We start from the raw sequence: 24,385 nt of genomic DNA on the forward strand, positions 1-24,385 counted from the left end.
AAAATTAGAATTAAGGTTTATCAATACCAATTGAATAGTACATTTTGTCAGTTATTTTTGAAGAAAATTCGTTGTCTGTGGTATTTCCATTACCTTAGTAGGTTAATTTGTTTAGTATGAATTAGGTTAATGGTCATGGTTTTCATATTGTATGTTTTTACCCTGAAGGTTTTTATTATGGTATGGCAATAATAACCTGCAATTGGTATAGACTATTGTATCAAAATTAGTTCTATGCAATGCACATAGTAAGTGCTTAAAATGAGAATCAAATATCAAGACAGAGCTTATGGTTCCAATGTTAACCCATGACTTTAGATGGGCAACTGTAATGTGATATCATGCCTACACATGAGTTATTTGAATAAGTCTCTTTCCTGATTAGTAAGATGGTCTTTTCAGTATTTTTAGCTTTCTTAAAAACCAAAGGGGGCTGATTGTGTAGCCAATAAAAAGTTATACAAAATCAGTTAAGATTATTTGATGAGGGAAAATAAAAGAATTGGCTTAAAAATGAATGAGCTCCAGTGAATACTTGTACATCTAGCCTAAGGCATGCATTCCAACTACCTTTATGTTTGTCAGGCTTCTTAATCAGTATTCCTAAGGACTACTGGCATTCTTTTCTATCCTTAGAAGTCATTATGAGCAATGGATGGCACTAAATATTGGTGATCTAAATTACTACCCCCTTAGAAATGTGGGGTTTTCTTTTGTCTCTTTTTTAGATTGCCTTTTGTTTCCCAGAGAATTCCATTTAGTAAAATTATTATAAAGGGCATATGGACAAAAGGCCAGACCACTACAGGTACAGTCAGTCGATCAGTAAGCACTTATTAAATGCTTACCATCTGCTAGGCACTGTGCCAAAGTGTTGGAGAAAGAAAGAAAGGCAAAAAGCTTGTTCACATTCTCAAGGAGCTCACATTTAAATGGGGGAGATGGCATTTAATATCTGGGGAGTACAAAATTCAGTGTCTGAGGAGGGGGAAGCATTAGGAGAGGGTCTGTTAAGGACAAGTGGAAAGGCCTCCTGCCAGGGGTAGGACTTAGCTGAATCTCAAAGGAACTCAGAGAAACTGAAGGGCAGAGATAAGGGAGCAGGGCATTTCAGTCATGGTGGGGAATGGCGTTTAGTTGTTGGAGCTCATAAAAGTATATGGCCATAGTCAGCGCTTTGTAGAATTTGTCATCTACTCTTTGGGATGAAGGTTTTTAAAGTCTCTTGTCATTTGAACTGTACAGATTTTTCTACATTCTGGAAAGTTGTTCATTGCCTCGCTAGCACACATAGAGGTCATTACTGCTGGACTGAATACTTGGCGCGGGTAACTCATTGTAGTACGGAAAACATTTTAACTAACATTTGGTCTTGTGTCCAATATCTGGGGTACCCACAATAAACTTGCATATGCTTTTTGTTTTACTTTGTACATAGAGAAATTTACTAGCAAGTCATTCAGCTAAACAGAAGGTATATGGAGGGAATGGGAGGAACCAAGAAACCAAAGCATCACATATTGTTGGCTACCTTTGCTCTGTCATAACAGATTTTCTTACGGAGCAATGTGTCCTACTCACACCTAGATCGGCTAGAAGCCAAAGGGTCCTCTACAGAGTAGGTACTGTGTAGCTTCCTCTTCCTTTTGGAAGTCAGTTCTGATCACAGCAGCAAAAATCCTGGATAGATACATATCTAAAAGCTCATTCAGAGGTGCCTTGCTGCCAAAGGTTATGTACGATCGGGATTTAAATAGGCCCAAATTATTTTCTCTCAGCCATTTGTCTTAGTTGAAACTTGTCTTCATAGGAATAGCAACGGCATATAAGATCAGGGGAGTAGCAAAACCATACTGTAGCTGTTTACCCCAATGATTTAAACAAATAATTGGATGGCATGTTTAGCTATGATAGTTGTGGTGGTGGTCTGGAGGTAAACAGTTGATGAATCAGTAATCTTCTGTTTGACTAAAAACTCTTTACTCTTTCCTGGGTAGTCCCAGGAAGGGGTAATGTCTAGGTAGACACAGTATGGAGTACCTGTTTCACAAAATGTTAAATGGGAAAGGCTACAACTTTTAAACTTTGATCACTTGCAAAAATATTTCATAGCATACATTTCAAAATAGCCATAGAATCTCATTTTATTCTTGATGAAACAAGTGGAACTCTTTAGAGTTTCCCACAAGGCTAATTGTGATCAAGTGGCAGCATGAACTCTGCATCTGTCCTGAGGTGAGGGCAAGTTAGAAAACGAACGCTCTCTTCCTGTAGCCTGTCTCTCATGTTTCCAGTGCTTGGTGCGGATTAAACACTTATTAGTCAAATTGGAATTAATTTGGCAGCAATAGATTTGATACAGATCAGAGGTATTTATATCGGATATCCTCCAGCACCTCAGCTGTAAGCCCTTTGCCTTCTCCTCAGGCCCAGGACACCTCCCAGCCTAGCAGATGACATCATTCTCTACTTGAACACAAGGAGAGAAGGGATGTGAAATAGTCTCTTCATGTCAAAATTGCCCCATGTCTTTACCTTCACCTTCTCCCCACTTTCCTTCCTATTTGTCCCTGAGAACATCCTCCCTCCCCAAAGACTATCCACCCCATTCACATCCTTCTCCTCTCTCTCTCTTACTCTCTCCCCTTCCCCAACCTCCTTTTCCATATGAATGCTTTACTCTTCTGCTTATAAAATCTCTGACATTCTTTTTTTTTTAAAAATCTCACCCTCAATATTTTGTATTCATTTAAGCTACATCCTCCTTTCAAATTTCCCTTTCAGTTTTGCCTTCCTGTGACTGTAATCTCTTCCAAATTTCTCAAAAGGAGTAATGGCTACTCATCACCTTCTCTGCCTTATTGCCCTTTTATTACCTAACTTCTCACAATCTGCTTAGGCCTTACCTTTCCCACCTTAACTCTTGTCCACATATACCCTATGTTTTACTCACACTGGCCCATTTTCTTTTTCCTCAACGCTGTGTATACTTTGCATCCTTTATGCTTTTGCTAATTTCATTCCATTCATTTGCACTGTTATCTATTTGTCAAATTCACATAATCTATTGTTCAAGGACCATCTTAATTGTTAGATCTTCCCAAAATTTCTTGTTCTTCCCTTCACAGACATGATGACATTGCTTTGAATTCCTATAGCATTTTTTTTTGTCTTTCTGGCAACTCTTATATTCTGCTTTATTTTGTATTTATTGATGTATTTATCATTTCTCCCCTGCCCCTCAAAACCCCCCCACCAGTCTGTAGTTCCATATCTTTGTGTCTATTCTTTTACACACACACACACACACACACACACACACACACGCATGCACTTTTAACACCTAGAAAGTGTTTGTAAATGTTTGTTCAATTATATTATTGAATTCAACAACTTGTGAGGAGAGGTTTAAATGTCAGAAAGTAAAGGATTCTTATGTCAAGAAAAGAGCTTTTCTAGCTATTCATCAGTTCCCTTCTCTATACCATCTCTCAAGAGGGTGGGACTATCCTGCTCTCTTTCAGCCCAAGAAATAGTTAATTTATTTATCATGAGTCTCTGTCATGCTAAGTTAAAGTTATATAGACCACAAAATAAAATGTAAATATACAAGCTATACAAAATAATATATACAAAATAAAGTGTAAATATATCCCAATGTATATATTTTAACCAAGCAGCTCTGTTTTTAATTGTACAAATGTGCCTTTATAAATTGACAGAGTTTAAAAGCTTTTTTCATCGACAAAAACTGCAGACACCTCTCAAAGAAATTTCACCTGCACTGTGATTCCATTTCTTTCTGGTATGTGTATTTGTGTATATGTGTGTGTGTGTATGTATGTATGTATATTATTGACCATTTATTATAGTTCTTGTTTCTTTGATTCCAGTGGAAGTACATGTCTGGACAAAGTTAAAATCTTGTGAGAAGTATTAGCCCTTTTTTGTTTTATTCCCGTTATAGCCAGTTGGAAGATGGTGGCATAGAATGAAAGGGTTTTTCAATAATGAGTTGTTTACTTATTGAGTTAAAATTTGATTCCTTATATTTTGACTCAAAATCTTTGGCCTACCTCTGGAATATCTTTTGGTGAGTAAGAAAATGTTCCATAGCTCACACAGCAATGGCGTTTTACTCTCCCTGTTCTCAAATCAGGTAACTACCATGAAGACAGTAATAAATATGTGCAGTCTAATGAGTTAAGATACGATCAAGGGAAACTATATGGTCCTCTGATTAAAGCAAATCTATATTTTACCTCTGATCTATGCTGCTTTTTTGTTTTTGTAAATTTTCTTTTTTAGGGCCCCAGAGCTCAAACTGCCAAGTACGAAATCAGCTGTACAGTGATTGATGAAGACTAAACAACTAACCATCCTGCATCCTTGCCATATTTGGCGATGCTAAGACTCAACTTGATGCCTCTTACCACTCAGCAGTAAGTTGCATTTTTGTTTCCACCTCATGTCTCTAGGTAGCCTACTAATGTAAAATTTTAACATGTGACCCTTGATGAGCATTTAACATTTTCCTCAGAATGGTTCACCCAAGCTTCATGTAGAATTTTCCCTTAAGCTGTTTTTAGCAGATGGATAAGACTATGTATGTTACAGCACTTGGGGAAATGCAGATGGTTTATGCCAAAGACTGAGAGTTCCAGTGATGAGCTGTTTTATGCTTCTCAGTCCTTTAGATATCAAGGAACATCACTCCCAGTGCTCTAAAGCATCACAAAACATCACAAATGATGACATTTTACTGGAGGCAAAGGCATTTTTATCTCTTTCCTTTCCTCTTTCTACTTATTCTTACCCACCCTCCATTGCAGAAGGCAGAGAATTATGAGGAGAAAACAAGGGTCCTATATTTTGCTTATTTAAAGGTGAGTTTTCTATAAGGTCAATAATTAGTTTACAATTCTACAGCCACCTGTTGTTTACAGACACTTCCAATGACTCCTTTTACTTGCCAACTTTTCTTTTTCCCTTCTCTAAGGAGAAAAAGGCCATTAAATCCATAGTAGAGTATTCCAGTGTCATCTCAATGTGATTTCTGCTATCACTTTAGGTTTGCAATTTCAGCCCTGGAGGCGTTTCCCCCCCTCCCCCTCCTAGATTCCTTTTCTGCAATTAGGGTGACTGTAAGTGTCTTCATTCAAGTGATCCAACTACAAGGTAAGGGTGCTATCTCAAATCTTGATTAAAGAATCAATTGCCCATTCACCTCTAAGTAGTTGTTGAACATGTATGTCTAACTAATGTTACCAGCTTCTCAAATCTGAGAACACTGCTCTATGTCCAGGGGCATTGTTCTTTCAGAGGTCAATAAAGACAGGAAAGAAAAGATGGGATGAAAAAGACCTCAAATAGGGATTTTGTGGCAGGTATATGGGGAGAATACTCTTCAATGTCATGCCCTTTGTCAATAGGGTAGAGGGCAAAAAGGGACAGCAAATATCTCCCACTGAAATCTATCATAGCCAAATATAGTGGTGAAAATGCAGTTATCAGAAAATAAACCCATTTCATTGAATAAAGATAATTGCAAAAGAGAAAAAAAGGGAAAAATTATTAAAACATCATGGTCGGCCATGTGGGCCACCTAGATGCCTGAAACATAAAGAGAAAGGAAATGGATCTGGGTTTAAAGTGATTTAAAAATTGTTTCAACATTTTCTACTTCAATACTACTGCAGTCTATGAAGATCATTGAACACAGAACAAATTTACTTGAAAATATGCTACTCTTGGTATTCAAAGACATAAATAAAACAACAAGATAGCCACTATACTCATGAAAATGCCATATTTCATGTATGACTAGATCCACGGGCAGTTGTGGAAATGAATAAGAATCTTGTTGAAATACATAGAAAATACCAATAATGGAAGTTTAGAATTCTGTACATGTAGCTAAATATTTGTAAAGATAATAGGCAGATTTTAGAATAACTCAAATAAGAATAAAGCTCAATATATGCATGGGTAATCAAAATTAATTAACTCCCAAGTATTGGAATATTTCTGTGTTAATGACAGAATATTTCATTTAAGTATAGCTGGCTTTCAAAAAAAATTCTCTAGATATTTGCCTAGAAACGTGAGAATACCAGAATCAATACATTAAATAAAACTTAATATTAGACCTTTAAAGATAATAAACATGATCTAAGAAGTATATGATACAATTAAATATAGCTCCTGAATTTTGGTCAAGGATATTTTAGCACTGTCTATGAAATTCTGAATTATTTTTTATTCAAACCTTAATATATTATTATGGAAGTGCCATTTCAAGACAATTACCACATAAAGAAGCTCAGTATAATTTGTTGATCGAAATACAACAATGTACGTGAAAGTGCCTTATAAACTATGAAAGACAATTCCAAAGTGATGAAGACATTGTTATGATTGTTTCTCCTTATTCCTCTTGTTCCACAATCCGCATAGTGCAAGCAGGGAAAAACTGGGATAGGATTCCATTTTGTCCATTATCTCTGATTTTCTAAGTATAGCAAAGAAACTATTCAGTGGATGCAGCTGATTTACTTGGTGGGCTGAGGTACAAGGCTTAAGAAATATGTCAGGAGAGCAGGCTGAGAGAGCACCTTTAATGAGAGACTGAGGAGTTTCAATATACTAAGTCATTAAAAAATCCAAAAGAGTTTTTGTGTCAGGAATCATAGGAGCTTTGAATCCATATATTTCCAGCTAGGAGAAACCTCGGAACTGTTCTAGTTTAGCTCCTACTTTTACAATGATGAAAGAATTGAAGTGATTTGTCCAAGGTCTCATGGTCATAAAGGGGTAGAACCAGGTCCCTTTGATTCCCAAACAAATATTCTTTCCAGTACACCATGAAAGAAAGTTTTAAGAAATAATAAAGATCCCCCCCACCTGTTCTCAAGAGAAATAGTAGTGGTCCATAAATCAGAGTCCCTGATTTTTACCACTGTTTTGTTGAAAAGATTTGTTTTGTTTTCTCCCTTGGAAAGAGGTGGAGGAGCTTTTGCTATGTCAAATCTGACTCACTTTAACAGTTCTTGTTGAAAGGTAGCAGCTGTAATTAGTGCAAAATTTTCAAGGTGCAATGTTGTAACTGTCAGCTACACTAGATTTTAATTATCCTTTTTTTTCTTTTAAAAAGATCACCTCTGCATTCAGAAGTTGATTTTTATGTCATTTTCATCACAGAAATGAGATAACATATTTCACATATTCTAAACAGAAATACAATTTCAAAAACCACTTGAGTTTGTGAGATATTTATTTTATTCTCTTAAACACAGTGGTTGGTCATAGGATTCAAAAGAATTTTTACCTTTTTCCAATTAAAATTGTATCTTCCTATTCCCCACTCCCCCATCCCTATCCAGGAACCTTTTCTAGCATTTAATTGCTCTTAAATTTCAAAATACCAGTTCACTGTAGCCAAACATTGGCTGACTAGGGTCCCATAGATCCAACCCCTCTGTGATATTTTTATAGTACCATATAGATGAATTTGGCATAAATAAATCATTTCGAGGTAGAAGTAGAAAGGAAAAACATATATATATATATATATATATATATATATATATATATATATATAGCATGCCATAGATTGAACTAGTCCACACGGCTTTATGGGCTTTGATTTTTATATTAGAAGAAAGTTGAAGATAGAAAACCACAAAATGATGAATTAATTTTCAGTGATTTGGTCTTAAGAATTCACAATTAGTGAGTATTTTCTTTGGAGTTCCTTTTTCATTTTCAATAGTTTTAGTTTTAAAAACCCCATCAGTGTAGTTATATAAATTTGTTGAAGTGATGTGAAGCATAGATTACAAAGGAAGTTCCCAAAGAAAAAAAATTAGTTGACTTAAGTTTCTCTTTGACGATTCTTGCCCTTTCCACGATTTTTAGTAAAAGGGAGAAAGTTTTAATAGTTTTAGGTCTGTCTTATTTTAGTTTGCCTTCTTGTCATCGATAGTGAATGAAGTCACAAATCACACAGCTATAATCTTCCCAGTTAAAGATTGTAACAAGGGTAGAAATGAGACAGTGTCCTTAGTTTTTGTGTCAGTCTCCCAAAGACTGTAACACATGCTCAAATTCAAATCTCTTCTTATAATTTCTGATTTTTTTAGAATTCTATATTAAAATGCCAGACTCCCCCCCCCAAAAAATAACCAAGATTAATTTGATATCCAACTAAAATTCTGCAAACTCTTCCTCAGTCTTCTGTTTCAACAGATTCGTTAACCAGTATGTTAGATTCAGAACCCTGAATATCACTGAAGAAAATTATTGTGAATTATTTTTAATATATAAGATTCTAAGGATGCCAGATGTAGACGCTGCATTTTAAAAAGAAAATGAACCTGGCAAACTTAGAGATCTGATCAGCAGACTGAAAATTGAACTCTAATTAAACAAAAATGTAAGGCCCAGTCTTGAGAACAAAAACCATGTTTCTCCTTACTGGGAAAATTAAACGAATAAATATTTACTATTGATTGTCTTTCCATAGAGTAAGAAAGAATAGAAAGTTAAGGAACTTTAAAAGTCACCTAATTCATACCTCTTATTTCCTCCTCTGGGAGGCTTTATCTTGCCTACGGTCTCATTTCTAGTCCAAATATTCTTTCTATTACACCATACTTTTGCTTATATTTATATTGTATGTTTATATACATGGTATATCTGCATATATGCACATATAGCCACACATGTGTATGTTTGTGCCTGTTAGAAGAAAAGAGCTGGGAACCATAAATAATAAAGAAGTAGCTTGAGTTTATCTTGACTCACTTATAACGTGGCAGCAATTATAACAGATTACCTACCTATTCTTTATCTAAAGACAGAAATGATACTTTGCAATTTAATACATTTTAGCCCAAGATAACATAAAATAAAAAATAAAATAAAAATAAAGTCTTTTTTATCTCCCTTTCAAAGTGCCTTTATTGTTTTGAAAAACTCAAGTCCAATAATAACCACAATAAAAAATTAAATTTTGAGATCCTTGAAATTAATTAAAGCAAAAATAAGCAACACACATATGATGTCCAAAATAGCCCAAGGGAATTTTGGTAGCTATTGACTAAAACTGGAAGCTAATTAGCTAAGGACCCTAACAAGAATATTTTCCTTCTTTTAATTCTCTCTGGTCTTTCTCCAAGAGTCACACCCATTCTCCCCAGTGTTGTCTAAATGAAAAAACTAATTTTGTCCGATTTATTACAGATGATAGCATTTGTTTTATCTTAACAAATGAAGTAACTCATTGATTTGGGACAATCCCTTGGTGACAGTTGGGGTCAGAAGAGCTTCCATTAAAGCTAATGTATTTTGTTTTAGCCCAGTGCATTCTCATAATCTCACCTCCCATCAACAGAGTAACTATAAAGATTTGAGCTGGTTTCCATTAAAGTAGTTTTTAAACTAGTGAATATAGAAGCAACCCAATTTTTATTTAGCAACCCAACTTTTTGATTTTGCTGAATTTTGCAAAATCCCATCAAAACCACGCCAACACAGTATTTGATACACTGACAAAGTAGTTGATCCCCTAATATCTTCATGAATTCAAAACACAAAGGTCATACCTAAACACAAAACACATGCAGGCCATACCTAAAGTCTATAGAAAAGAAAACATTCAGATGATGAGGGGGATGTTTTCCTGTCCCTGTCCCTCCTGAAGAGAACTACCTTTTTCTTTGTTTTATCTTTGATACTCCAACCTGATGTGAAGCAATTTTATTGAGAGAATTAACGCAGCATGTGATTGGTTTCCTACAGTAAATGTGAATCACAGCCTGTGGGAAATATTTTCAGTTTGATGGCCCACTCCGTTTTCTTCATCAAGGGCCCTTTTCTATACTTAGGAATCTAGTATTTCTCCAGATTTCTTATAGTAACAGGCTCAGAGGGAGGAAAAGTCCTCAATTTGTTATGTGAAGTGCATTAATAATGCAAAGTCAGAACCCTGGTGTGAGTTTACAAAATATGACAATAAGGCATTAGACCACCTTTGTTCCATTTCAATAGAAGCATTTACCTTGCTTCAGGTGGAAATGACTAATGTTAGTAGTAATTCCTGTAAAGTAATGCTAATGAACATCTGGAGGTCCTCTGAAATACTTTGGACACCTAATATCTAAGGACCGTAGTTTCTTCTAGTTTGAGATTTTTGTCTTGGAGTGACTCCAAGCCACGATTTTAATTTCCTTTCATTGTTCTTTCATAGCCCCTTCCTTTTAAAAACTGAAAGCCATGAGAAATTCAAATGGGGCTTATTAGAAAAAAAATTGCCTAACTTTTCACAAAATAGAGCTTAGAAGTATTTCCTGCAAATGCAAAATATTTTGGACACTGATGAAAAGTAGACTATAAGAGTTGTAGCCAACACTCAAGAAAAATAAAACTGGATGGGGGAACCTTTCTTTTAGTCTCTTCCACCTTCATTCCCACTTTGATTATTTCTTCTAAACTCTCCTGGAATCAGTGGCCATAAACCTTTTTTGTGTTTTATAAGGAAGTTACAGTAAAAAGAATGGATCGTGGATGTACAGGGTGATGGACCCTCCACTTCTGATCATTCATTCTCTTAAATTCAACACTCATCTCCAGGAAGGGACACTTTTCTTTTTAATTGCCAGGCAGCTATAAATAAACCAACCCCTCCCCCACTCCATTCTATTTTAATTAAACTGATGGCAAAGGCAGCTTTCAAAGTTGGGGAGAAAATGGTAAAATAGTAGGTGAGGCTGGAAACTTCAATGAGACCATCTTATCCTTGTATTTAGGAATCTAAGGACACTAGGTGAAGCAATGGAAAGAAGGTAGGGTTTGTAGTCAGAAGACCTTGATTTGTATCTTGGCTCTGCTGTTTATAAAGCGAGTGACCTTGGACAAGTCACTTAAACTCCATGAATGTCAGTTTTCTTATCTATGGAATGACTGCACTGGACCTGATAGCCACTAAGGTTTCTTTCTGCTCTAGATCTATGATCTTGGAATGTCTGGGCAATCATTTACTTGGTACTTGAGGGAAGTCCAAGTGTGACCCACTTTAAAGAGGACTTCCATTTGATGCAGGCATCTAGAAAGACTTCAAAGATTAAGGATGATGTAGGTGATTTAGCCTGAACTGGGGTGGGGTGGAGTAGGGAGACAACACCTCAAATTAGGCCTCATTCTTTATTCTTCTTCTCCATTGGGAGAAGAAGACTAGTTTTCTGTGAGTGGTAATAATGAGTAACACTTAAAGGTGAATGATGGCAATTGATTGCATTTCTGGTTTTGCAAATCTTATATGGTATTTCTGAGATGGCATGCTTAGATTTCTTAGATGAATAGTGAATAGAAAAATATAGAGATTATATATGTGCATGTGAATGGTATAGTAAGTATCAATGAGGTATTTTTATCCTCACTTTAATAAAGGCGTGTACAGCCCATAATTCACAAGAGAGAAAGACTCAAGTTAGTGTCTCTATTATATAATCCCAGCATTCAGCAGCATAAAAGTAGTGCTAAAAATACGAGGCCACAGACAACAGTTGGGTGTGTTGTTTACTAGGGTACTGCAGTCTCCTCTTCTATGGGATCGCCTGATTTTCACAAGGAATATTTAACATTCATAATCTTGATTCATCAGTGCTGAGAAGTATATGGGAACAACCTTTTAAAAAATTTAATTGTCCGTGATTTGTGACATCAGAAGACCAGAAAGTTTGCCTAGTTCAGGGCTTCTTAAACTTTTTCTCCTTGCAACCATTTTTTAGCGGAGAAATTTTTACGGGACTCTTGGGTATACAGGTATGTAAGATACGTGTACAAATTAACATTTGCTAATAATAAAATCTTAATTTCATGACCTCCACATTCAGTTACGAGATCCCATATGAGGTCTCAAACTTTACCATTTAAGAAGCTGGGACCTAGTTAAGTTCCTATTTCAAGCAATGACTTAAACTATCTTATTTTCTTAATAACTCTCTCTTGTGACTTACTGTAAGCAAGAAATTCATATGTTATAAAATTTTCAACTATTATGGTCCTATATGTATGCCAGCCCATAATTTTAAAAATAAAACATGCTTATTTTCATTGGTACATATCATTAGGATAATTCATTATCTGCCCCAAATAGACCATACCATCCTTGTACAGATATTTATATCTTATCATCATAAATCTATTATTATAACCATTGCAAAAAACATTGCTAATGTTATTGATCACCAACAAATGGACACTTCCTTAATTAGATGCATACATGCATTAATACCTTTCGGTAATGGCTTTTTAAATGACCATGATGTTAGGCAGATCTTTTTGACTACTAAGTGCCTCGGGGCTGCATTAACCTCTGTTTAATTATAATTCACCATCTAGTAGAATATGATGTGGTTCAATGAAAATTTTGCATTATTTTTTTTCTACAGCAAATGCCTATCAATCAATTAATCAGCAAGCATTTGTAATTGTCCAATATATGCTAGTCATTGTTCTAGGTGCTAGAGATACAAAGATGATGAAAGTCTCTACTCTCCAGGACCTTGCATTCTACCAGGAGACACATGCACATATATAACAGTATACAAAAGATGTACAAAATGAATTCAGGTTTGTTTAGGGGAAGAGGCACTAGTAGTTATGGGGTTAGGAAAGGTTTATTGTAAAAAATGGAGTTTCTTGAGCTGAGTGTTGAAGTAAGTGAGGGGGTCTGTGTTGGAAGTGAGAAGGTAGTCTTTTTCAGACATGGGGACAGTCAGTATAAAGGCACAGATGTGGGAAATTGAGTGATATGTATAATGGGCAGCAAGAAAGCCAGTCTGGCTGGCCTGCGAGGGAATGCAAAATAAGACAGGAGAGCTTGATCAGGATCAGGTTAGAAAGGGTTTTAAAAGTCATGGGAGAACTTTGTAAATTGGATTGTAAAGGCAATAGGGAACCATTGGAGTTTGAGTAGAAGAGGATGATAAACGATTCTGTAGTGGTAAGACATCAAATAGAAAAGGAAGAATTCCTTCTCCCCCCTCTGTGGAGTGCTAGAAGAGGAGAAGCAAGCATGAGGGAGTTGTGAACGGAAAGCTCACGTTGGTATAATCTGAGATGCTGCCCAATCTTTGAGAGAGAAAAGGAAATCAAGAAAATTTTCCAATTGAGAAAATGTGATTTGAGATGATTTTTGAAAAGAGAGCTGATGAGGAAAAATGAGAAAATATTTGCAAGTTTTAAAGAGTTGGAAGAGATTTTTATCAAAAGATAAAAGCTTCCATACAAAAATTATTAAGATTGTTTGGAATTATTGTGTTTATTCTGTACTTGGTGGCTATCACGGATGCAGGATGCAGTTCAAAACCCTTACTTCTCCCATTGCAATTTTTAAATGTTTTCATAGCCATATTTGGCTCAGTGGTCTCGTGGTTTCAATCCAGAACATACTAAGTTAAAAAAAATACATTGAAAGAACTTTTTTTTTTCTTCTCCTAAGCTATCCCCCTTCCTCCTCTATTGAAAGACATTTATTTCCCCATCTGACTTGTTTTTCTCCTCTCTTCCCTTCTTCTTTTCCTCCCTCCCTCTCTCTGTCTTTCTCTTTCCCCTTCCTCCCTCTCTCCTCTTCTATCTTCTCTCTTCTCATTTCCTTTCCTTCCTCTTTCTCTCCTCTGTTGCCCCTCTCTCCCTTCTCCTCTCTGTACTTTATTTCCTCTCCCCCCTCTTCCATTTTTGCCCTCTTTTTCCTCCCTTTTCTCTCATGTCCTTTAAATGAGACACTATCACATGCATAAATCAGCTCAATTTAAGATGTTAAAAAATTTAGGTAGTTTTAAAGGCATTTTTGTTAAAATTAAAAAATAGTGAACACAAAGATGTATTAAAATTTTTAAACAGTGAGTTTTAAAAGTGAACTGAATTTAGTTAATTTTTCTTTCAAATAAAACACCCAAACTTAAAAAATTTCAATGTGCTAAAAGTTACATTTAAATTACTTTGATTTTTTTTTTTTTGTAAAGCCTTGGTTCCAGCTCATTTCTGATTTCAGGCAACGAAGATACCTATGGATGGGATAGAAAGGATATTTTCTGAGAATGTAAAATGAGATCGATTTTCAGATACAGGTTTTATGAAGATCAGTGATATAGCATTATGGTGAGTACATCATACCTAATTTAAGCCTAATTCTTCAAGTTCTGTACATACGCCGGGGGTATAGATCTCGCCTGTAGCTTCCTCTATTCTTTACCCATGGCAGGTCCCCACTCTTGTACACTGATTTAAGCTGCAAGGGAGTTGAGGGCTTTGGCTCTGAGACAGCCTTGGATTAAGAACTTTTGCCAGACCACCTACCAGGACTTTTTCTGGTAGTTCCACTAATATGATGTTTTACTTTTTCTGTGTTTTTCCATATGGCACAACCCATCAAGCAAGCGAACATGTAAGTATCAGAAAGCATCGTCTACCTTGGCAATAGATATTGTAGTTCTCGGAAAAAACTGCAAAATAACTGACAGAAGGAAGAAAAGAGTAATAAAGTATCATAATCTGACCATCTATGCGTGAACTATCATTAAGAGTATTAAGTCAGAATTTAAAGATATGACATAAAGGGAGTGAAGATAATAGCTTTTAGAACCATCAGATTTTCTGCCTTAGCATGTCTTAGAAGGAATTAGCTATTTGAAATCTTGACAGAGAGAATGGACTAATGGTGAATATTTGGAGTTCTCTAGTCTCATTCTTAACTTGCCTATGGAGGAACAAGATTGTGGAAGGAGAGGAGAGATAATACTAATCATCTCTTAGTTGTTTATCCTTTTTAGTTTACAAAATATTTTCCCGTACATTGTTTTATTTGATCAATAGTTCCAATTGTAGTCCCTGGACATTAAATGTCATTGCAGTGTCTTTTCTCAGAATAGATACTAATAATTCTATGGCACTTTTCACAAATCTAGGTACTAATATAATATCCTTGGACAAAATTCAGAAACTGCCTTAGAGTATTTATACTTAAATGATTTATTTCTGCTGAGATCATGTCTTCCTGTCATCTATAGCAAGACATTTTAAGAAAAATAGTAACACTCAAATGAAATACTTGGATCACTAACATAGAATTGGTATATTAATAGCCAAAATATATGGCTGAAGTGATTGAACATCATTGATCATTACTCATATGTATATCCTCTGCTTTTTCTTTTTTATACTAAAATATGCCCCTTGCTCAAAGATTATGAAATAAATGAGCAGAATCTTAAGAATGTCTGGTTTTGTATACATTTCCATGGGGATATAAAAAAAAGAATTTATAAATTATAATAAAAACTCTTACTGACATCTTTAACCCTAATGTAAAAACCCAACATTGGACTGAGAACAAATTTAATCTTTTAACCTTTTTCATTGTTAAATGAGAGAATGTATGTAAAACCTTTGGTGCCGATAGTTAGTCATCACTATCGTAATGTTTCTATAGACTAGTGGCAATGCATTAATGTGAGTTGAAACAATCTCCAATTCACTTGCATTCAGAAGTGTTTCCTTTCGATAGCTATGTTTTCCGCATTTAGTTAGCCTGCACGCTTAATGATGTTTTACTACTCTTTTCTTCTTTCTCTCTTTGTCAGTTATTTTTCGTTTTTTTCTGAGGACCGAAATATCCATTGCTGAGATGGTATTATTTTCTGGAACTTGCTTGTTCACTCTCCTGCTGGCTTGTATCATATTGCAGTCTGCTGCGCAGGAAAAAAATTACACCATAAGAGAAGAGTTGCCAGAAAATGTTCTGATAGGTGACCTAGTGAAAGATCTCGGTCTGACGTTCTCGCCAGAGAAGAAGCTTTCGACTCCCTTGCAGTTTAAGTTAGTGTACAAGAGTAGGGATCTGCCATTGGTGAGGGTAGAAGAGACAACTGGTGAGATCTATACCACCGATGTACGCATAGACCGTGAAAAATTATGCTCTGGTGTATTTGGTGAAACTCACTGTTTTTATGAAGTAGAGGTAGCTGTTTTGCCAGATGAAATCTTTAAACTGGTCAAGGTCCGTTTCCTGATCGAAGATGTCAATGATAATGCACCACTGTTTCCTGCCACGGTCATCAATATTTCGATCCCCGAGAACACTGCTATCAATTCCCGATATCCAATACCTTCGGCCATCGATCCTGATGTTGGCATTAATGGAATTCAACAATACCATCTGATTAAGGTGAGTTTTAAAGTATTTGTTCTGTAAAATCTCTTGCTTTTGTCAAGATATGGAATGTTCATGTCAGACTTGGAGTACATTGATAAAATAGATATCATCTCCAAATTTTGTAGGGCTCAACCTGCTTTATTAAACCAGATTGAGCTTGGTTGAGAAAACTCATCAAAAAATTTAGCAACCACATAGGGTTTTAGGATATTTAATTTGGATATATGTATGTGTGTGTATTCCTCATGTAAATCGGCAGTTGTATTCATGTTAATCAATTAATGAAGGATAAACATAGTGCCTAGTAGTACCATCCAAAAGGCAAAGGCCAATGCAATATTTTAATTTTACGTCTTTTGTTTGGTTGTGGTTTCTCTGCATAGGAATATATAGCATATAGGTCTCTTGGTGGAATTGAACTAAACACACAAAAACCACTCTTTTAAGAATATATTTAAAGGCCTTCATGAAGAGTTTGCATGAAATTAATTTGTCATTTGAAAATCCTATATCTAACTTTTAAGAGAGATCATTATGACCATTGCATTTTAGAAAATATCCCTCAAAGGTAAGTTATCCAGCATTCAAATCAATCAAATCAATTTTTGAGTATAGGACCATAAATTTAGGGTTGGAAGTGCGCTTTAGTGGACATCTAGAGCAGCCCCTTCATTTTACATTTAAAAGAACTGAGTCTCAAAGTGGTGAAATAACTTGCCCAAGGCTATGCACATGGAAAGAGTTGTCATTTCAACCTGGATCTTCTCATTCCAAATCTAGTGCTCTTTCTATATAGCCTTGGGAAAATGTTATCCATAGGAAAACAAGTGAGTTCCTTATATTGGTGTGCCACCACTGAAATGTTCATGAAAGATATACTTATTATCTTTCCTCCTACCCCCTGCCTTTCCCTGTGCACTAACATGCTCCCAGTCACCCAGGTCCACCACCTTGGTGTCATAGTGGACACTTCATTTTCACTTAACCCACAATTAATCCACATATTCAATCTGTTACCAAATCTTCTCATTTTTACCATCATAATATGTCCTCTTATCTCCACTCAGTCGAAATCCTAATGAAGGCCTTCAGCAACTCTACAGGATTATTGCAGTTGCCTTCTAACTGATATCCTTGTTTCAAGTCTCTCTCCTTTCCAAGACTTTCTCTGCTCAGCAGTGAAGGGGATTTTTCCGAAGTGGGGATCTAGTCAAGTCATCCCTCTGCTCAGGGCTTACTTTCAGTTTCTAGAACACTGCATTCAACCTATCTCCCTTCTCTTTGCCTTTGTACTGGCTAGTTGCCATTCCTAAAATGCCCTGTCCCCACCCCACTCTCCTTCCTCTTCCTTTTTTTTTTCCTTTTTGACTTTCCTTCAAGGCTCAGCCCAAATACTATATTCTATAGGAAGGTAGCCTTTTCTCTGCCCAACTAGTACTATCTCCCTCTTTCAGATCAATTTTAAATCAATTTTTTAGTTTTTTTTTTCATTTTTAGATCAATTTTAAGTATTAAAAGTGGGAGCATTCTTTTCCAAAATGATTTTTTAATTTCACTGGGAGAACTGGAAATTTTGGTCAGTCAAATTAAAATTGAGAGCAGGTCAAATATAAATATGAGACCAACACTTCAGCCCTCTTCTTCCTGAAAAAAAAAATTGTATTCTTGGCTATATCCAGAGCTCAGTGGCCTAGTGAGTGAGGAATTTTGTCAGCTTTTCCCCAGGGCAACTCTTCCACAAAATCTCCAGGTTGGCTTGAAGATTAACTGATTCTGATCCATGCCAACAATTTAATGGAAATAAAATGCTGGCCTAATTTTACCTTTGTTTAAAAAAAAGTGTTGTCATTTGGCTGACTTTGAAAGAATGTCAGCAAATGACAAAGGGAAAGGTTGCCCTTCTCACCTTTAAGAGAGTTTTAGAAGTAGAATTGCTCTGAAGTTTTGTTTTTTGTTTTTCTGGATATGTGATGTACCTAGTGCAAAAGTGCACCTGTATAGCCATGTGGACATACACAGTGAGCCCTCAATGCTTGTTAAAAATAATGAGAATGTGACACAAAGCCTGGACATACAGAGGGACATGGCATGGCAGGTGTTAATTGAGTGTACTTTTGACTTGCAAAAGGGTGCTGCCATGAAAGTGATGCATTAGGGGAAGTGAGAAAGAAGATATAGCTTAGGATTCATCTGTGATCTTTCTAAACTTTTACAAGTTGAAAGTAAGTAGATCTTTTCTTTTAAGTCATTTCTTTTAAGTGATCACAAGTCACTCCTAAAAAATGGACTAACATGAAATTAATATGATCTTGCTCTATTTTTTGAGAATGGACAGGGATACCAGAATAGTACAATGAATTCATGCTAATCAAGGATTAAAAGAAAACATGGAAGCTTTAAAAATGTTTAATAGGAGAAAAAGGTAGAGAAAGATGGTGTGGTAAAGAAATTCTAGGGGAAACTATATGTTAATAAATACTGCACAAAAGTCTTAATTATGATATGGAAGTGGCCCAGTGAGTTGTGTACTCTGTGCCAGCAGAGCCCAAATTTGGGTAGGTCTCGTCGGGTTGGAAATGCTTTCATTCTAGATTGGTGAAAGCTTGTGCATGTGTCATCTGAGGACCACTATAACTTAGTTAGGAGAGATCCCTTATCTGATTGGTTGAAGGAGGATTAATTTTTCAGCTATAAAAACTCTTAAAGAGGGTCTGTCATTTCACAGAGACTGACCCCTGAGTTGGTAGAAGGAGTGCTTATACCAATAGAATTACAGATTTTTGAGTCTGCAAATAAGTAAGAAATTCATTACAACTTTATTTATTAGGGAAAAACTCCATGTTGGTATAATAAGAAATCCAAGAATTCCAATGACCCTATTTGCTATTGCTCTATATAGATAGATACTCACCTGTAACATCTTGTATCCTTCCATTAGCATGGACTCTATTTTCATCTGGTTGATCAGTCCCAGCATTTAGTAGATGTTTAATATTTGTTCTCCTGGTTCTGCTCATTTCACTCCACAACACTTCAGAGAAGTCTTCCCATATTGCTCTGAAATAGTTCCCTTTCGTCATTTCCTAGGCCGTAATTTGTTCTGCCAAGTCATTTCAAGAGAGGGCAAGCACTATTAACTGGGGGAAGAGGGGAAGCAATAAAGGTGTCACCTAAGTAGGACTTAACTTCTGAATGAATGTACTTTGAAGGAAAATAGGGGTCACGGGAAACTGAATGCATGTGATTCTTATGTAAGAAATGTACTCAGGGAGAGAGAAGCTTTTCTGCTATCCACATTGGGCATTGTGGGCATTTTAAGACATTGGGCATTGTCTTAATGCATCACAGTGAACAATTGTCTCTTCTCTCTCACAGCTGCCAAACTGATATTTCTAAAGCTTAGGTCCAAATATGTCCCTTTGTCACTTACTAGAATCCGATACAAACTCTTGTTTGGCATTTTAACTCCCTTCACAATGTGAGCTCTGGTTTAATTTCCAGCCCTATTATAGTGGAATATTTACTATCCTTCACATACTCTCTAGTCCAGCTAAACTGGCCTTGTTGTTCTTCTTCCAACACTTCATCTCTTGTCTCCTTGCCTCTCTAAAGGGTGTCTTTCACATTTGGAAAACACTTCATTTTCTGTCGGTCTCAGAATTCCTAGTTTTCCTTCATGGCTCAGTCCAAGAACAGCCTCTTGTCTGACACCTTTCCTGTTCTCCTCAGCTGCTAGTGTACCCTTCTCTTCCAACGAAATGACCTTGCATCTCTTTTAGACATACTTAGGTACACAGAGTATCTCTCCTGAAAGAATGTGGTACAGGTCGGTTTTGTTTGTCTTGATTTCCTATGAGCCTAGCACAGACACTGGCCCGTAGTAGGTATCTGATAAGTGCTGGTTAATTGATGGATAGTTGAATCATAGGATTTTATTCCATTCTGAGATCAAAAGTATATCTGAAATAACTGAATTAAATTTTAAAGACATTTCTGAGAGGATCAATAAAGAAAAGATCAGGTAGCTAAGATCAGCTGTTATAATCACTTTGCAGGGAGGGGCCCTAAAACAAAGCAAATTGAATAGGCTTGTACCTTCATGTGCTCTAGCTAAAGGTGAATTTCACCTTTTCAGCAAATCAGGTCAACCCCTACAGGGAATGATTCCCATCGGTCAAGCAAAGTTACTTGTTGGCCTCCACTTGCTCCTCTGATTCAGTCAGCTGCATACACGCTCACAAGAATTTATTCTAAGCTTGATGTCTTTGTGTTAAAGAAAGTGATGCTGTTACAGAAATTCTCTAGAATGAGTATAATAGTTTTATTCTTTAACTTGGAGTAACTGTGTGAGGGATTCATAGCATCATTCTACTTCATTGTGGCATTTAAAGAACAAGACAAATTGTTCAAGTCATTGAGCGCTCTAGACTCTGAGAGAGCTGCCGGCCTAGAGCAGGAAGTGACAGTGTCTCTTTCACTTTTATTAATTTGATTGCTTTTTATGTATGAAGCTACCTTTCATACTATATGTCTTACTGACAGAGCAGCTAATACGTTCACAAATAGAAATGTCTCTCAAGCACCCAACCTAACTCAGGACATATATACCACAGGGACCTCCTCTCCAAGGCAGGATCTTGAGGGAAATTCATTTGTCCGATACTGTTACATAAGTCTTCATTTTCTGCTTTAGATTTCCATCACTCTTCCCAGATAAATTCACACGCTAACCCAGTGAAATACTTATGGGTTCCCTTGAGACAGACATGACATTGCTTCCATGGCTGGCAGTGCCTGCTGCAAAGTGACATGCTACACACACTTTTCTCAGGAGTTTTCCATGATTCACCCCTCTGTTTCCCCATGTAATGCCTTAGGAACCAGAGATCTTTCTGAGTCATCTTGGTCTGGTCCCTAATTTCTTTTTTTAATAGAATAAGATATGGTAGATGGTTGTCTGCAGACCGAATGAAAACTATGCAACTTTTTATGAAACAAAGTTTGGAGTCGTAATTATGAGAATCAGCTTTTGGGTGATGAAGTTGAATTTATAATCAAATCTGGGTTATAAAAGCCAAGTTATGAAATAGTCATCTAAGAGAGTTAAGAATGTTGATTCAAATTGCCTTGGTTGTGGAATTCAATACCGGTAATCAAAAGATGGTGACAAAGGCAATATGATGCTTTCTGAGCCAGAGGAAGGAATTTTTCTTTAGCTTTTACTGAAGGAACTCTAAAGCCCACTTTTCAGCTTCTACAAAACTACAGCATGTTCATATAGTTGGTGACAATTTGGACACATGAAGTTACATAGAAGAGCTCTTCAAAGAAATGTATGATTGGAAAAAGAGCCAGAACAAGGAGGAGCAAATGCCCAGTTCATTTGTTTCATTGTTTCCTCATCTTTAGAATGTGAGGTTTGGACTAGATAGCTTCTGGGTCCTTTCAGGCTCTTGGAGCTACAGTGTTTTAAAAGAATATCAACACATTTCTTGCCCATCTTCCCTAGGGAATTTTACAAAAGGGCATGACAAAAGTCATATAGAATAATGCATGTATGGATTGTGAATTGGATTGTCAGAGGAGGTTCCCCCACTGTTGAGTTTAGAGATTTATCAAAGTATCTAAGGACCTTAGTTTAAAATTATAATTTCATTAAAACTAATACAAGATCATGCTTGAATTAAGTGAAGAGGCAAGAAGCAGAAAAATCACTCAGTGGCTTTCATAGTTGTCCAGGTGAGAGGCAATAAAGGTCTGAAAAAGGCTTGGATTAAAGAAAATGAAGAGAAGGGGATAGATGCAACAGTAAACAATTAGCACCATTATCTTTGGGGAAAATACTAATTTCCTTCTAAAAGACATGTCAGTTTTAATGTACTGATCTCCTCATTTCCCCCCGTTTACATTTCCCTCCATGGATTCTGTTTCAAACTTGGTTTTGGTTTGTTTTGTTGTTTTTGTTATTTGGTGGATGGGGGTTTTTTGGTTTGGTTTTTTGGGGGTTTTTGGTGGTAGCTGTTTTTAATCTGAAGGGAAGTAGAGCTTTGAGTGGCATTTGTGCTCTCCAGGAGCTGGAATTACTCATAAGATCCCCTCACATTTCATATAGATTAGCTTTTTTTTTAGCTGTGCTGGAGTCACAATAGAGTACAATAAAATGATGGATTGGGTGTTCTTTTAGTTCTAAAAGCCTGGAATATCAAAGTCTACCTTCTGTAGGGAAAAAAAAATGTGAACAGAAAACTCATTCCTCTCTTGAAAGGACCTTTATTAATGCTGTCAGATCTTCTTAAAATTAGACCTTGATACTAATAGGATTAAGTAGTTTTTTGACTTCCTTAACTTTTCTGTTATTAAAGAATCCCACTTAATATTAGTAAACCACTAATGCCCTTAGTTATAATCACCTGCCATTAACAATCCCTCAAGAAGCACATGATAGAAAGTGTAGATAGCTGTTCGCAACAGTATCACTTCAAAGTCTGGTGAAGTAGAGTCTTGTGGAGTTACTAAATACTTGAATATATTCACATCACATCAGTTAGCTCACTGATACAGATTAACACCAAAAGGTATTGTTGAGTTTTAAGATAATTTTGTTAAGTTGAGATTTTTTCTCTTTACTATCTTAGTATTCACATAAAAACAATTTGATGCTTAATTTTTATACCTGCTAACAGCTATTATAGTTTACAAATAAAACACGAAATCATGATGTCTAAATACAATCTAAGAAACAAAAGATGTTAAAGCCTAATCTCAAATTATTTTGCTTAGAATTCAACCATATGTGTGTGTGTGTGTGTGTGTGTGTGTGTGTAATTTTTTTTGCATTATCAGATTTTTATTCTTTCAGCCTGTGCCTACAAAGTACAAAATGAAGTGCATAGTTAGCAATTATCTCCTCATATTGATCAATGTAGACAGCCAAACCCGATAAACCAGGCCTCAAAGTGAACATTAAGTGAATTTGTTTGGCATGAATTATCCTATTCAGCTGTCTACACTGATCATGTTACCTGGATAACTGCCTTCTGTGCTATGTAAGGGCCCCTTTACATGCTGAAGCACAATATTCAGACAGTTTTGATAAAAGAAAATCAGACCAATTATGTTGAGGGAAGTCTCTGATTTTATTTGGCCAATTGCATAACTTTTTTTTACTAAGATAAATGAATATGAACTATTCATCTTAGAAATAGTTTTTGACAAAAACTATACAATGTCCATGAAAAAATAGCTCGTATTTTAAAATTAGATACAAAGGAAATTAATACTCATTTGCCTTCATATTTATCAGTGTACAGTCTTCTTCATAAAATCAATCTCCAAAGTGCGAATAATTAAATAATGAAATAACATAATAGATCAAATAAATTGCTTTGGCTACATATCAAGTTTTAATAGATCTTTATTGAAGCACCTTTTAGTTTCTCTAAGCAGGTAGACGTTGGAGGAGAAAGAGCACTATTGAAGTCAATCTCATTTAAGAATTCTGTACTAAATTTTTATTATAGCACTTGAAATTATTTTTCCTTGGTATTTTGCCTTTCAAAAATGATCAATTCCTTACCAAAGCCTCTAATTATTGCAAACATGACATATGTATGTAATCTTTACAAATTTTAGTGTGTGAGGTTACCCAGTCCTGCTAAATGTCTACTAGTTGACTGGTAAAAAGTATTCACATCAAAAAGAAGTGGGCCGTCATTAGCAAGTTGAATGATAAGGGAAAAGCCTTGGAGAATTTTTCATTTTATATGTATGGAGCTTCAAAAGGGAAAAGCTAAGTCTATTTGTAAGCACTCCTTAGCAACCCATTAGTTTTCCCTAAAATGTATTGGAAGCCAATGTGGAGTAGATGCATGTGAGAAAGAGGATGATGTCTCGGAGTGAAAAAAATCTGGCTTCAAATTCTGCTTCTGAAACATATTAGTTTACTAGGCAGATTTCTTAAGGCTAGAAATACCTCACCTTCTCTCTCCATTGTTCTATATATGCATGGAGAAAGAAAATGCCTAATTTATTTGTAAAAGCTGCCTGTCCATTGAAATGCTATTGTAACTTCACAAAAATGATGCACGGCTGTATTATGGGAATAAAATCTAGCCATAGGTCACAAAAATATTGATGTGAGTTTCCATTAATTATTATACTGAAAGGAAT

At 35.9% G+C, this 24,385-nt stretch overlaps 1 protein-coding gene across 9 annotated transcripts in view; it reads left to right on the forward strand.

The window, feature by feature from the left end:
- The window catches only part of LOC100919025 (protocadherin-11 X-linked), a 559,214-nt gene that overhangs the window by 31,612 nt on the left and 503,217 nt on the right, over nt 1-24,385 (forward strand). For 8 of the 9 annotated variants that reach the window (XM_031944703.1, XM_031944704.1, XM_031944705.1 and 5 more), the window contains 2 exons: nt 4,309-4,442; nt 15,645-16,228. In XM_031944703.1, the coding sequence (XP_031800563.1) occupies nt 15,689-16,228 (540 nt within the window). In that variant the 5' untranslated portion in view covers nt 4,309-4,442; nt 15,645-15,688. Of the gene's footprint in view, nt 1-4,308; nt 4,443-13,727; nt 14,164-15,644; nt 16,229-24,385 lie in introns of those variants that run through there. The other variant, XM_031944708.1, reaches the window with a different exon arrangement.

The sequence above is a fragment of the Sarcophilus harrisii genome, chromosome X (genome assembly GCF_902635505.1).
Source record: "Sarcophilus harrisii chromosome X, mSarHar1.11, whole genome shotgun sequence".
NCBI classification, from domain to species: domain Eukaryota; kingdom Metazoa; phylum Chordata; class Mammalia; order Dasyuromorphia; family Dasyuridae; genus Sarcophilus; species Sarcophilus harrisii.